This window comes from Myotis yumanensis, unplaced genomic scaffold (genome assembly GCF_028538775.1).
Source record: "Myotis yumanensis isolate MYYU_CA2020_CCGP unplaced genomic scaffold, mMyoYum1.0.hap1 SCAF_3, whole genome shotgun sequence".
NCBI classification, from domain to species: domain Eukaryota; kingdom Metazoa; phylum Chordata; class Mammalia; order Chiroptera; family Vespertilionidae; genus Myotis; species Myotis yumanensis.
The window spans coordinates 171,695,054-171,711,156 of record NW_027223754.1 but is presented as its reverse complement, the minus strand read 5'-3'; the positions used below and the strand labels follow the sequence as shown (position 1 = coordinate 171,711,156).

Genomic DNA, 16,103 nt, shown 5'->3' with positions numbered 1-16,103 from the left:
TGTACATGAGTACATTGCTCACAAAATCTGGGAAAGAAAGAGCTGAAATCTGGGAGCAGCAGCAGGACCGTGGTCTGCCCACGGTGCGGTCATGAACAAAGCTTCCATTCACGGTGGAAAGTTGAAGGTTCTTCAAATGAACGTTTTCCTTAAATGAGATGCGTGCAGTAGTTAGGACAGCTACTCGTGGCAGGCAGCCCGCTGCCTCTCCTTGCTAGACCCTCCTGCCTCACACTGTTTACTTAGGAAACCAGATTTTGAAGGTTACACTGATTTCCCTCCCTAGAAAGCAAATAGAATGAATCTTTGAGACGACAGTGTCCTTTCCCTTCCAGCACACGGTAGTAAATCACAAGGTTTTCTCTGTCACACATAAGTTTTCAATGATGGTGGTAACCCTGGAATGTTCTAATGGCCCTGCCTTTCCTCTCCTGCCGATGTGTGCCTGATTGACAGTTAAAACCGGGTTTCCACTGAGATTTTTCAAGTCCTTCTCGTGACACGGCCTTCACTTTCTCCTGCTGAGATCATTCCAAGTCCTAATAGACTCCATCATTAGAAAACATTTTATAGAATTCAAATTGACTTTTCCTGTGTTGCATTTTATCTCGTTTTTCTCTCCATTGCCCGTTATAGAAGTAATTTGCAGAATTTCTGCATTTTAGTCGGGAGCACTCAGAGGCAGCGACTACCTGGGGTGCTGGGTAGCAGTGGCATGGCAAGGAGGAAGGACAGAGTCTTGTAGGGCCAGTGTATGTTCCAGAGGGTTCCTTTCTGGATTTTCGTGTGTGCAGAAATTGCTATGTCTCTGTAGTATACGTCTCTTGCCCCTTATAAATTAATGGACACATGTGCTCTCACAGGCCCTTTCCCTCACACACATGCCTGTCTTAGATTAAATATTGAGTTAAATTCAGATACACCTAATGGTATTAGAAGACTTTTAGAACAGCACTTTAGTGACACGATAAGTCATGTGCCTTCTTTTGTTTCTAAAAGTGGTATTCCTAATACCTAGTGTCAGACACAAAGTTGTTTTTTGGAGTTCTGTTGGAGTTTTGCATTCACTCAGGCAATATTTATTTTTATATCATGTAATGCAGTATTAAGGTAAAAGAAATAATCTCTGCCCTCGGTATTAATATCTATTATCCATTTTAAATGCACAGATAACAGTTACCCAGTTTCCTTAGAAGATGCCTATTTTTAGATTTTTTTTTAAAAAGCAGACATTAAAATATAGCATCTTTCTGGCTGTACACTCTCCTATAGTATTTAGGGTTCCTCATGTCACCCCTCAAAATCCTCCCAGAGCTTCTGACAATCCTTAGGATATTAAGAAAATTAACCAAGCAGTAATAGTCCAGATGGATTCAGGAGGGTTAGAAATGGTTGAGAAGAGAAATGAGGACCAAATTAGTAAAACAACAGAAGGAATAGAAAGAATAATTTTGTAAGCAATGACCAATTATTGGAAAAAAGCCAAAGTTGGAGACTATAAGGTAATCCTGAAGACTTAAACTAGTTGATTAGCACAATGGTGACATCATTAGTCAGGTTGGGAAGATGATTAGATTTGTAGAGAGACCTTAATTCCGACCTGTTCATCATGTAGAGATTTGGCCCCAGTACAAGCGCAGAGAACTTTAGGCACCGGCACTCCATCACTGTAACACTTGGCTGTACTTTGGGCTTAAAAACAACTGAGGTTTAGCATGTATATCTCCTTTACATTAAGACAAAATAATATTTTAAAACTATGCAACATTTTGAAATTGCAGACTCTCAGGCATTGAGAATTCATTGCCTGCATGTTCTCTTGTTTGTTTGTTAATCCTCACCTGAGGATATTTTTTCCATTGATTTTTTTAGAAAGAGTGGAAGAGATGGGAAAGAGAGAGAGAAACATTGATGTAAGAAACACACATCAATTGGTTGCCTTCTGCACATGCCCCTACTGGACCTGGGTCGCCTGCAGCTGAGATATGTGCCCTTGACCGGAATCAGACCTGGGAACCTTCAATCTGCAGTCCGGTGCTCTATCCACTGAGCCAAACTGGCCAGGGTTGCATGTTGTTCTTTATTTATTAGATAAGGCCTCAAGACAACTACTCCTCATTTTCCAAAGACTCTATTCTATTAAGTAGTTTTCTCTGTTGCTCCTGGATTAGGTGAGAAATGCCTGTATAGCCACTTGAGCTTCTTACTCACACATAGTGGTTTTTTGACATTTGTGTTTAGTTTCTTCTCATTCCACTGAATTGATCAAATTACATTATTTTTTTTGCTTTCTAGTCAATATTTTCTAGTAAAAAAAATGATTGAGTAGAAGGAAAGGAATAGAGATCTGCAACTTCATAACATACATAGAATTTATTATTAATTTTTTCAATAATTAATATTTGTATTTTGAAATAATGCTTATTTTCTGATTCTAAGTAAGTGCTCACAGAAGATGTGTTTGGAAATAAAAGGATATATTTAAAAAGAAAGGAATTATCATTATAATAACAGCAACTGGAGTGAACTACTCAGATTTTTTTCCAGGAATTTTTCTTTGATTAGAAGACTGAAAAAAAAAGGGACGAGAGGAGGAGAGATTATATGTTATGTAAACTTGTGTGCTGCTTTATTATGTAGTGTTTATCATGATCATTTTCATATTGTAAAAGTTCTTCAGAGTCATAAAACCCACCATTTACTTATTCCCTTATTTACTAGTATTCAAGAACTCTGATAGTTTGGACATAGAGGGCATTTATGATACTTTGCTATTATAAATTATGTGGTAGTGAACAGATGCTGATGTAGGTCAGGTTAATTTTGATGATTCATGTTCTTATGTAGTTACCATACTAGGCTGCATAATACATAATGCAATGATTGAAATTATTTTTCAAGTGGCCAAAATGATCAGACTAATCTTGTTAGTAGCAAGTAGAGAAGCATGCATTCTCCACAAAAGCCCAAGGAAACAGCAATACATAAAATAGTTGAGTAAAATAATTTTAATAAATAAATATGTTAAATAAATAAAAATTTTAAAATTAACCTGATTATTTATTGTATTTAATTATCTATCTCGGGATCATAAAATGCTACTCAAATTCCTTTAAGATGATACAAGTTGGCATCCAGATTATACAAACACAATTACATACCTATGCACCAGTCACTGGGGAAATTAAACTATCTAGAATATATCGATACATATGTGAGAGTGTGTGTATATATATATATATATATATATATATATATATATATATATTCTTACGAAAATTTACAAGCTCACATGATAAGATAATATTTGTGATAAACATTACAGTCTATTTTTAATTATGAAGCTATGGGTACAGATAAGGAGCCCTGATCAAATTTAGAAAATATGCAGACATGCAATTATGCCTTTAAGTAATGTTATATACATTTTGAGGGAGCTTCAGTAGAACTTAAGAATGTACAGTACCTCCCCCAAATGAACTTTCTCCTTTCTAAGACTGGGCATGTTTAAAATGCATATATCGCTTCTTGAGTAACAAAAACAAAAAACACCTCATCAGATATTTTGAGTGTTTTGAAGAAAAGGTAAAAATGTTGAGTAAAACACAAAGCTTTTAGTTCCACATTTTATAACCTTATCTTTTGTTATATTTTGTAATAGATCTATTTTAGTGTTTAGTTTCCTTGGTTAGATCAGAAATATCTATGAGGGAATGTGAAACTATTTAATTGTATGAAAATGCTACTTTACCAAACAGGAAAAAGAATAGGAAAAAATAATGTGGGACAATTTTTATGACATTTATGGGATCTTGACTGGTTTAAAAGTCTTGTACTCTTCCTGTTATTATGACCACGAGAAAAGCTCCCCACCTCCCACTATGAAAGAGCTTAGAGAAAACTTGGAATAATAGCCCAGCACTTCATTAGAAAACCCTGTATTTCCTGCTCCAGTAACCAGCTGATGGAAATAAAGTTCATCTTGTCAACAGGTTTATTTATTTCCCCTTCTTCTGCTACTTTGTTAATCTTGCCTTTGTGTTTCCCTAATAACACATGCTGGAAAAGTTCCTGAATGGTTTTTAAATAAAGGGAAGTTCTGAGGGGGGTTGACCAATTTCTGTTGTGTTAACATAAACTCGGGCGTCTCCTAGTCTGGAATTCAATGTCTAATATCTGAAATAGATAAATGTAGACCCTCCTTTCTCATTCATCAGATCAGGAGATATTCAGGTCTACTAATTGGTTGTAATGCATGCTATTAGAATTTTATTGCCAGTACAATAAGGATGTAGTGCATTTCATGTATCATAATAGACTGGCATTAAAAAGGAAGTAGGAGAGCCAGCTCCAAAAAGAAGAGACAGAAAAATCTGAAATCTGTGCTATCAAATGAACTCTTAGGACACTTGGGGCTCATGGCCTGGGGCAAAATGTAGAACCTACCAAATATGGTATAATGCATGAATTCGGAATCAGCTAGTTACCTACAATTAATCACTATGTATTTACAAAGAGATTTGTGATTTTACACTGTGATATTAATTTTGAGATGTGGAATGCCAGAATCTTTTAATAAGTAGTAATCTTGTGGATCAAGATTCTTACTGACTGTCAGATGCTGAAACAGAGTACCATATTTTTAGATGATCATAGTAAGGCAGACAATATTATGGATTTTCGTAACAAGAAAATAATTTAATTCATTATTTGATTATATTTTCAACCAATGTCTTAAATATTGGGTATAAAATATAATAATGTGAAACATTTCTTTCTTTGATCCACTTTCAGAACACAGATTTATTCTATGTAATGTTTTGTAATGTAGTGTTTGTATGACTTTTACAATTAATCTGACCCACTATGAAGCAAATAGTATATTTACACTATTGTTCATGCGCAAAAAGTCTATTGCATGTTAATATACTGACCCAACATGAAGCATAATAAATGGAATGTTATTTGATAAATTTAGATTAATATCTCCATTGAATTTCAAAAAGTAGTTTTTGTTAACATGGCCCACATTCTTTCCTTTCATTAAATTTTAGCCCAAATTCACAATAACTATTCCTCCTAAACTCTGTGCCCTTTGGAGCGATCTTAATCCTACCAAACCTAAATATACTCCTTCTTAGACTTATATTAGACTGCAACCCTGTCTCTTCATTTTGCCTTTTTTGCTTCTTTGTCCCTACCCATATGTCCTACATCTCAAGGGGCAAGCAGTGTCTCAACTTCTTTGCCAAATATTTAACAGGGCTTCCAGTATTCCAAAAATGATGGCTGCCAATGACATTGTTACCCATTAAATAAAATAATGATAACCCTTACCAGCATAGCTTGACACTCAATGTTGATATTTATAACCTAGTTCAGTCCAAGTTTACTAAATTCCCTTGAAGGTACTCTTAAGGATAATTTTTTAAAATTTATTTTAGAGAAAGAGAGAAATGGAAAGAGAAACATTGATTTGTTGTCCCACTTATTTATGCATTCATTGGTTGATTTTTCCTATCTGTCCTGACCAGAGATCAAACCCCCAACCTTGGCATATCAAGACAATGCACTAATCAACTGAGCTACCCGGCCAGGGTAGAGGATAATTTTGTGAATGTTTCAGTTTTGCTGTTATTCTTCTGTAATGCTTATTTTGCCACCCAGAATACTTATGGATTGTCTATATAGATCCTTATATTTTGGTAAAGGATAGATATTTTACCTTTCTCAAGTAAACGCCTGCCTCTTCAAAATGATGGACTATTTTGTTGTTGTTTACTTTAAAACAGCATCCCAAAAGTAGACGGTATCTTCTTTAATGAAAACATAGCCAGCTCAAAAGCATGACAATGACTGTCACCAAGAAGTGCAGTCATTGAATCAGGGACTTCCAAGGCACAAAGGCACACCCTGTCCTTTTGACCATTTACTTTGTGGAGAGCACATAGCTAATCTCAAAGAAATGCTGTTAACACTTCCTTTTGAAAAAGCTATTTTCAGTAATTCAAAGAAAAGACAATTTACAGATGCCAGGAGTGGAGATACAATAGCCAGCAGGACCAGGTGAAAAGCAGCACCATCAATATGGCAATAGATGTTTGAGCCTCTCAGAGAATGGACCGTATTTCCATGAAAAGTTCGGTGTGCTATTTCTTCTTTTTAAGTTCACTGTGAAGGGTGGAAAGAATACCAAGAAATTTTTCAATTCAAGCCCTTCTCTCTTGAAGTCCTGTATTAATCACCCTGACTCCGTTTACATTACAGCAAACATTAGCTTCTCAACCTTGTTCTTGTCTCCAAGCATCTTACCTCCATAACATGCTTCTACCAGGTTCTCTCATTCCCAACAGTGATTTTGCCACCCCAACACACTCTTCTCCTGGAAATCCTCGAATGTTCCATCCCTGGTGAAAAGTAAAGAATAATATAAGAACCAGTAAGATCATTGTGCTTCTGCTGAAGCCATCTTTCCAAACTATAAATCAGGCTGTATTTTCTTTACAATGACTCTTTTTTTTTTTTTTAATATATTTTATTGATTTTTCACAGAGAGGAAAGGAGAGAGATAGTTAGAAACATCGATGAGAGAGAAACATCGATCAGCTGCCTCCTGCACATCTCCTACTGGGGATGTGCCCGCAACCCAGGTACATGCCCTTGACCGGAATCGAACCCGGGACCCTTCAGTCCGCAGGCCGACGCTCTATCCACTGAGCCAAACCGGTTTCGGCGACTCCTCTTTTACTTTTGCAAAAAGTCCAAGTTACTTAATTAACATGTTGTGGTCATCCTTCCAGGGTATGGCCCTTGTTTACCTCTCCAGTTTTATTTTTTACCATGCCATCTCATCTACTCAAATCTTACACCCTCAGCTTCATACTCATTACCTACGAAAGCTCCTCTATCGTAACATGCTGTTTCCTACCTCTGTCTTCTTTCATGGAGAGGTTCTCTGCTTGGAAATTTGGTTTTGATGAACACCACGGTCAATTTTATGATCTCTTCCAAGGCACTTTCATTAGGTTGTTCCAACAACCCCAACCTAGAGCTGATCGCCATCTCTATTGGATTTCCTCCTAGCCACCCCATGTGAATTTATTAATGATTTGGGGGGAGGGAAGGGTTAATAGCAATGAAAATGATCTAACAAGACAAACTGATGACACAAGAGAAAGAGAAGGAATAATTCCATGAGAAAAACTCTTGAAAAATAAAAAAGAAATAATAAAGCATGAGGGGAAGCATTGCCTTGCGAAAGAATTGGGTGTCTTTCTTTTATTATAATAGAGGGATAGACAGCGAGGTGGTTACAGATGAATTTAGATTGCTACTTTGAGTGGAGGGAAGGTGCAGTCGGTTCAATTTCATCACTTTTTTTTTCTCCATGGAGCATGGAACAGGATGATTATCTAAGAGTGAAGAGAGAGAAGGCAGTGTAGCAGAGAAAAGGGGTGTGAAATATCAGTCTGGGAGAATAGGAAGTTGAGGTGGTAATTATCTACCAGTGTCCAATGAACTATGAGGTGAGGTCATCAATGAGAGTGGGCAGGGTCTGTTGGACATTTGAGAAAAGAGGTACAACTAGACAAGTGATGAGTTTACAGTGGTAACACATTTACAGTGGAAGCATCAGTGTGATAAGCATGGCTGTGTGTTTTTCTCCAGGACTACACAGCTGCTCAGGTAGGAATACAGGAAGGGAATCGTTGGACTTAACTGTGATTGACTGGCCCTTCACTCAGTGATACTGTAGACGCAGAGAATAAGGGAGTTGTGGATGTGTATAACAGATTATTATGACTAACTGAGGATTCCATGCTGGGTAAGGAGAGAGGAGAAGGCCTAATAGAATTGTTGATAGTGAAAATTAGAAGGGTCATTAGGTTTCAGGTCTAATGGAAGAGCAAAGAGTGGGAATTCAAGAGTATCTGAGCTGATCAGAGAGTGGAGTGTTTAAAGTGGATGTTTTAAAAGTGAAGCAATTGTGGAAATGACATTTTAGAAATAGTCTATTCTACACATTGCTTATGGCATGTTGAACTATTTTGATGGAGCTAACATATAAATCACAAAATCTGGCCACAAATGACTGGATATTTAGCAATGCCATTAGTAAGCCAACAAATGATCATTTTAATGTTTGTTCAAAACTCAGCAGTCAATTCTATGACTAGTGTGGCTCAGTTGGTTAGACATTATCCTGTACAGTGAAAGATTGTCAGTTTTATTCCCAGTCAAGGCACATGCCCAGGTTGCAGGCTCAGTCCCCAATGGGGGACATGCAGGAGGCAGCCGATCAATGTTTCCTGTCACAGTGATGTTCCTCTCTCTCCCTCTTTTCCCCCCTCTCTCTAAAAAATTCATGAAAAAAAATTCTTAAAAAACAAACAAAAACTCAGAAGCCAAATATGAAAACTGTATTTCTGGATTCCTACAAAGGCAAATCACATGATCCTAATATCTAAAATCAACTTCAATTTTCTCAAAAGATACATAATCAAAATAGAAAAAAATAACCTATCTGAAGATATAAACAAAAGCATTTCCCTTGTTGCCTCCCATGCTTTTGTTCTTTGATTTAGAGCAGGACTGGGTGAAAGCCCATTAAGGGACAAGTGGCCTGATTCTCTAGTTGGCACTGAAGAAGTAACAATACAAAGCTGGTGTACCATCTCTCACACTCACCAAATTCTCTGTTCCTGGCCCAGAACTCATGACATCCATTATTGATATTTATTTTTTGTTAAAGTATAAAATTCATTCAAAATGAATAATTTATGGCTTCCTAAGGCAATGCGGAGCCCATAGTGAGGAGCAGACACCTAGGTCTAGAAAAAATGTGTCAGTTTTATTTCCCAAAGAATCCAGAAGGTGTCTAAGGGTAGGTATTTGAGAATTAAACACTACCCACATTTCACCACAAAATAATTGAAAAAGAAATGATGGAATTAGGGGTTGGGTTAGAAATGTTAGTGTTCGCCACATTGTTTTTGCTTTCACCCTAATGTCTCTATGAAATGTGACTTAGTTACTAGTTGCAGCTACTTGTTATGAATGTTTGGAGTTGGGGTGTATGGCCTGAAGTGTTGTAATAGCAATTTGGGTACTCTAGGATTTTATTATTTATTTCTCACTAAGTATTATACCTGGTTTTCATTATCCAGGAGATAATGACATTAAAGCAATATTTTCACAGCAGAGCAGCAATTTTCAACTGGTATACCAAAAAAATTTTCAAATATGCAATACCTAACTATTTAGTCAGGGGCACTGACCTCTTTTCCCTTAGACTGTCAAATTAAAAAATGACAACAGGCAACATGACAATAGTCTTCCAGTGTGAATGAATCAAAGTTATACTGTTTTTTTAATTGCCAGATAAGGAAAATATATATATTTGTTTTGGTGTGCCATAGAATTTTAGTAGTTAGTTTATGTGTGCCATGAGATGAAAAAGGTTGAAAATTGCTGCAGTAGAGTATCTAGGCTTCTCTTACCTGTGGGGGTTAAAATTTTCATATTTTCCATTTTATTTTTTAAATAAATATTTTGTTGAAATATCTAAGTATGGCTTTTTTCTAGTTACTAATCAACATACAAAATGTAAGCCCTAGCCGGTTTGGTTCAGTGGATAGAGCATCTGTCTATGGACTGAAGGCTCCCTGGTTCAATTCCAGTCAAGGGCATATACCTGGGTTGTGGCCTGATCCCCAGTAGAGGGCATGCAGGAGGCAGCCAATTAATGATTCTCTCTTACCATTGATGTTTCTATCTCTCTCTCCCACTCGCTTCCTCTCTGAAATCAATAAAACTATATTTTAAAAAATACAAAATGGGCCTTAGCCGATTTGACTCAGTGGATGGAGTGTCGGCCTGGGGACTAAAGGGTCCCGGGTTCGATTCCAGTCAAGGGCACATGCCCTGGGGTTGTGGGCTTGATCCCCAGTTGGGGGCATGCAGAAGGCAGCTGATCAATGATTCTCTCTCATCATCGATGTTTCTATCTCTCTCTCCCTTCCTCTCTGAAATCAATAAAAATATCTTTAAAAAATACAAAATGTAAGACAGACAGTGATTAATACTAACTTGTATAGTAGTCCATATGTTGTCTGATAAATAAAAAGCAGCAAAACAAATGAAATAAAAAGGGAGGTATGGACACAATAGCCCATCTCCACGATTGTCAGTTAATAACAGTGACCATCGTGTCTAGCTCTGGCTCTTCTCCAGACTTGAGTAGTTCCAGCAGCCTCTGAATTTTCTCATTCAGGGGAAAAACCTCTGTGGCACAGACCTCTGAGCTCTTTGGAGTTTAGAAACAATTTGCTTCAAGAGCCGTGACAGGCAGCTGCAAGCCTCAGTTCTTCCTCCAACAAGAAAGTCCTATCTGGAAAGCAAAAGCAAACATAGTGTTATTTCTTTTTAAGTTCCTACTTTCTCCCTAGATCCAATTATAAAAAATAGATACATTTCCCAGCACTGTCGTCTAACCGATGGATGTAAAATCCCGCCTCTTGTCATTCTAAGATTAGAAGGATGATTCACAGCAAGCTTTTCTAACTTCAATCTCAGGCTCCACCCTCAACCTCCACATAATCAATTTCTCACAGGATTAGATACCATGATTTGATTTTTTTAAAGGGACTTTGTACATATTCCCAGAACATAGCATCTTAAAGCACACGGGAACCAAAATGAATGTAGCTTCCTCAGATCTGTGAAGTGCTCCTTCCACCACAGTCAGGAATGACTTATGGATGGGGAGCATCGGCTCGGCTTTGATTTGTATACGCCCCTGGATCGTCTCCGTGCAGAAAATGTGCAGAAGGTAGCATTTCACTTTTATGTCTTTCATCAAACAGCTTCCCTGTGACAGGGGGAAAGGTAGGGGCGTTGTTAGGGAAAGCATCCTCTATTACCGGAGGTTATTTCTTCAGAAATCAGAGTCTGGGTGCACTGTGAAGGGAATGCTAAATGCAACCTGTCCCCGAGCGTTCCTTTCAGAGAATCAGGCTTGACCAAGCCACCCTTGCCTCCTGCAAACAACATGCTCTACAGGTAGCTGCGTGTTATTTATTTTGTCATACAATTAAAGGAACTTTGATTCTAAAGCATATGCATCTGGGTACTAATATGAAATGTGTAGTGTCTGAGGCATTCTCAACCAGAGAAAGAAATGCAGGTCCACACTTGGGACTGGTGTACGGTGGTGGTTTGTGGTATCCAGGGAATCGCACTTGAGTTTCCTTCAGAGCCTGAAATCGCGACACCAAAAAGTTGGTCTTTTGAATTAAAACTTGGTATTTTCAGTCTTTATTAGTATGTATTGACCCCTGGATGGCCCACATTTTAAATAATTTTAATGATGATCCCTTTAAGAAATATGGACTTATCAATTATCTTTATGACTCAAGAGCTACCTTTGAGAGAATGAAAGATCATACCAAACCCCAGATATTTTTAGCAGACAGGTAATCGTGGTGGCACACCTGAAACACCACTGGCTACCTAGACAGGCAGGCAGTCCTTAAGAACTTCAGGAAGATCATATTAATTCTGAGGGTGCTGAGTGTTTATAAAAGGGAGATGTTGAAAACAAAGGTGCTGTAGGGAACCCTGAGACCTGTTTCACCCATTCGCTTAGGTCCAATATGATGACAATATTGAAAAGTTGTTTTGACCTCAGGATCTTAGTCTTCTTTCCCCTGTGATTCTTGGGTAAATGTTTTTATTTGTGGTAAAAAAGGTAGATTCTGCCCTTTTAATTTTTAAAAATATTTTATTATTGATTTCAGAGAGGAGAGAAGAGGGAGAGATAGATAGAAACACCAGTGACGAGAGAGAATCATTGATCGGCTGCCTCCTGCATACTGAAAGGGTGAGGGCTACGCCCTTCATCTTGCCCTGAATCCTCCATTTTTGGGCAGCAGCCATGTGCTCAGCAAGGAGCTTCTTCCCGGAAGCGCAAGCCTCTGCTAGCCACACCTAGGATTTCTTTAAACTAACCAATGATAATCAAGGGAAATGCGCACCATAGACACAACCACATCCTGTGTAACAAGACACCGACTTGCGCCTGGCCAATCGGCAGGGCCCACAGTCCTCTCTCCTCCCCTTACTCCAACCCCCCCTATAAAACCCCACTCCACACAAAGCTCTCTCTCTCTCTCTGCTTCCTGCCGCTGCATCGGCAAGCATGGGGGAGCTCGAGTTAGCTCGAACAAAGACTCTTTGCTTTTGCATCGGACACAGCTGGCTCCCTGGTGGTCTCTTGGGGATCCTGAAATCTGGGCATAACACATACCCCACACTGGGGATTGAGCCCACAACCCAGGCATGTGCCCTGACCTGAAATCAAGCCGTGACCTCCTGGTTCATAGGTCAATGTTCAACCACTGAGCAACACCAGCTGGGCAGCCCTTTTTATTTTAATGTATCGGTTCCATTTTATTGGAAAGTATTTTGATATGCATCTTCTAAACAATCATGAAGCCAGGGCACACCACTGACTGAGCAAGTGGAGAACACACTCAGGAAAGGAATGCTCCCCTGGGAAACAACTTCCCAACGGGAAGGGACTTTCTCCTGTGCTGTTGGCAGGACATTAAAAGTCAATGGATTTCAGCTTTTAACGAAGGCTCTTCATTTGCTTGAATTTAAAGGTCCCAATCTCAGTTCTTTATGGGTGTTTAGATTTCCTTGTAGTCCTCTTAGGAATCACAAGCTTCTTTACTCCTCAACTGTGTACTTCATTGCTGTAATTGGAGCTCTTTTGTTGTGGTAATTCCTTCCTAATGTCCCAGTTTTAGTCAAGTAGTCTTTCCCTCTGGAGGCATTAATTATTGCCAGTTGTGAAAATATCCTTGCTCAGTTTTACTTTTTGCTTCTGGTGCCAAATCATATCACTTTTCCCCCCAATTCTTCCTTTAGGTGAAAAGATTTTTCATCTTTTTTTCTTTACTGTTCAGCATACACCATGCCCTTTTTAATCATTGTAATGTAATTTAGAGTATATTTGCCCACCAGTTAGAAAGTCAGCATTCATTGTTTTATGTAATTCACCAATTTGAAGTGCATGTCTCAAGATAGGAGATTGCCATTTTATTTGATTTCATATTAGCTGTGAAATTATTGGTCACTGGAGCTTATGATAGTTTACCCTTGCTAAGGATTTACCTGTGGTTTATAGCATGTCATTAAAATAAATGATTATTATTCAAAGACAAAGACTTCACTGAAATGCAAAATTGAAAGGGAGGCTACTTCAAATGTAATGCAGAATATACTGGGAAGTATCCTCTTGTTTAAAATAAAGTGAATTTTTCTTTATTTAGTCCTGGTAGTTATTTCAGATTATAGACAGTTAGGTGGATTATTTATTAATATCAATCTTTGAAATATTTTCATTCACACACACACACACACACACACACACACACACACACACACAATCAGCCTTCAATTAAGAGGCAATACTGCCCTGGCGGGTGTGGCTCAGTTGGTTGGGTAGGGGGCGTCCAGGAAGCAGCTGATCCATGTTTTGCTCTCACATGGATGTTTCTCCCCCTCTCTCTCCCTCTTCCTTTTCCTCTCTCTAAAAATCAATAAAAAATATTATTTTAAAAAAGAGGAAAGATGACGTAATTATTATTTCACAGAAAGTTGCAAGCATTTAGGAAGATTTTGAAATAAAAGCAATCACCCTTCAACCAGTGTCCGCCCTCAGTGCATCCCTGCTGTAGACCGTGGAGAAGGAGCAGTAAGCAAGACAGGCACGTTTGCAGTTCCCACGGGGCCCGAGTTCTAGACACGTAATCCAGACGTCAGTTTCTATTTAAATGTACTTTGTTCTTTCTCATCGGGTGATTTACTAAAGGGCCTTATATTTTCCATCCAACTGGAACAGGTGCTCCAGGATGAGAATTCCAATTTGTGTTTTAGTCCTTGGAATTATGCAATTTATCCTAAAGTCATCTGCTGCCGAGAGTAGTACAAGTCTATTTCATTATATAAAACTGAAATACACTGAAATTTATTATTATTTTGCTGAACATAAATCAGGAAATAGATTCAATATACATTACCTAAGGACTGACTTTCTAAGCCTCTTAGCCATGTGTTTCAGTAAATGTGTTTCCTTGTTCATTTACTGCTGCATTTTGAGTCATTGCCTCTGCCCACATGACTGTTGATGGGTCTCTCCCTGCAGTCTGGATGAACCCATTTCATCTCAAGGGCGAGAACTTCTACCAAATGATAGAAACCTTGACCTGAGCCACACAAAATTCTTGCTTATTATCTTATTGGGTAGAACTCAAAAGAAGAATTCATGTAGAATCTAATATAGTCTTTTTTATTTGAACTGTTTTTTATTAAAATGCAAATAAAGACACAGTGACTCTCAATATTTTAATGAACATTTTGCCATCTACTTGGATATTCTCAAATATGTTATTGATTCCATCATATTAATGTATGCACATTTACTTATACTTCATTGTGTGATTTCTAAGGGGTTTTAAGCTTATGATTTCATGCAAAAAATGCACATTTCCAACTATACAATGACATTGGAAACGTTGGCTTAAATATATAGAAATGAACATTGAAGGTCTATTTTGATGATTTTGGTAACAACTTAATTTCAGAAGTTGGGCAATCATGAAAACAGCCCAGGGAAACTCAGAGTATCCGTGAGCTCTCTGTTCTGTTGTGGGATTCCTCTCTGAGATAAATGTCACTGTGCGTACGTTTTTCTCAGGAGGTCGAGTTGTGTCGTGTTAGCAGTCAAGAGAAGCTGGGCCTGACAGTCTGTTACCGCACGGATGATGAAGAAGACACCGGCATTTATGTCAGCGAGGTAAGAAAGGCCATGGAGCGAGGTCAGGGAGGGAGACTGTGAGGAATGGAGTAAAGTGACTCACCATGAGAAAATCCTTGGGAGGCTTGAACGTGAAGAATTGGCCATGTTCCAACACTTGTCACTTTCAATTAGGAAAGTAAATGATGTTGCCCAAGTAATGTAATTATTGTCAGCTTGTTTAATGCAGATTTTCACCACAGAATCCCAGTAAGGGAAAAAAGCAAAAATAGTAACATTGTCTAAGTTTGAATAAATGCCCATAAGTATGCAGAAAGTGAAGCAAAGTTTTTGATCAGCAAACATTTGTCCTTCCATTCCACTGTGTCTTCTATCAGTGCTGTTAACAATAGCATTGACTAATTGTTCTAAATCTAATATTCACAACAATCACATATTTTACTCTGCAGACAGCATTAATAAATTTGAATATTCAAGGCATACATCTATTAGTTTGTTTTATGCAACCCCTTAATTACTATTTAAAAAATGAGGTACTTGAATGTGAAACACCCTTCGTGTTAATTACTTTGAAAAATTGTGAAGCAAAATTTATTATTATAGGTGATTTTTTTTAACTCCCAAAAGAATCATTTTATGAGAAGTGGTAAGGTATGATTTTTTAAATTATATATACTTAAGATTAAAAATCACCTCTTTATGTAAATATATGTATATATGCATATGTACATGTATATATTATCTAAATCCTCCATATATGCATGTATAAATAAATGTACATGTGTGTATATGTGTGTGTGTATATATATGTATATATATATATATATATATGCGCAGAAAGTAGACTAGATACTAATTGCTATTCCAAGTTTTCTTGGCCATGATCTTGAAAACATTACCTGACTTACTGAGCTTCATCTTCTTCAGCTAGAAACTTAGTACAACAATGCTTATCTCATTGTTTCTAAAGAGATGTTTAGACAATGTAAAAGATAATGTAATTAATGCACTTAGAAAACTATGCAGCTCTATAAATGTAAATGCTACTCTTTATCATTTTACCAAAAAATGTACTGATTGGCCAGAGAAAGACAAATATCATATGATCTCATTTATATGTGGAATCTAATGAACAAAATAAACTGATAAAAAAAATAGACCCAAAGACATTGAAGCATGCAGCAGACTGATGAATCTCTGAGAGGCAGGGAGAGATTAACCAAAGAACTTATATGCATATATGCATAACCCATGGACACAGACAATAGTGTGGTGCAGG

The 16,103-nt window shown here is 37.7% G+C and overlaps 1 protein-coding gene across 1 annotated transcript in view; it reads left to right on the top strand.

The window, feature by feature from the left end:
• Window positions 1–16,103, top strand: part of PDZRN4 (PDZ domain containing ring finger 4) — a 350,675-nt gene that overhangs the window by 312,020 nt on the left and 22,552 nt on the right. The window contains exon 6 of the mRNA XM_070410418.1: window positions 14,765–14,863. Coding sequence (XP_070266519.1) covers window positions 14,765–14,863 — 99 coding nt within the window. The remainder of the gene's footprint in view (window positions 1–14,764; window positions 14,864–16,103) is intronic.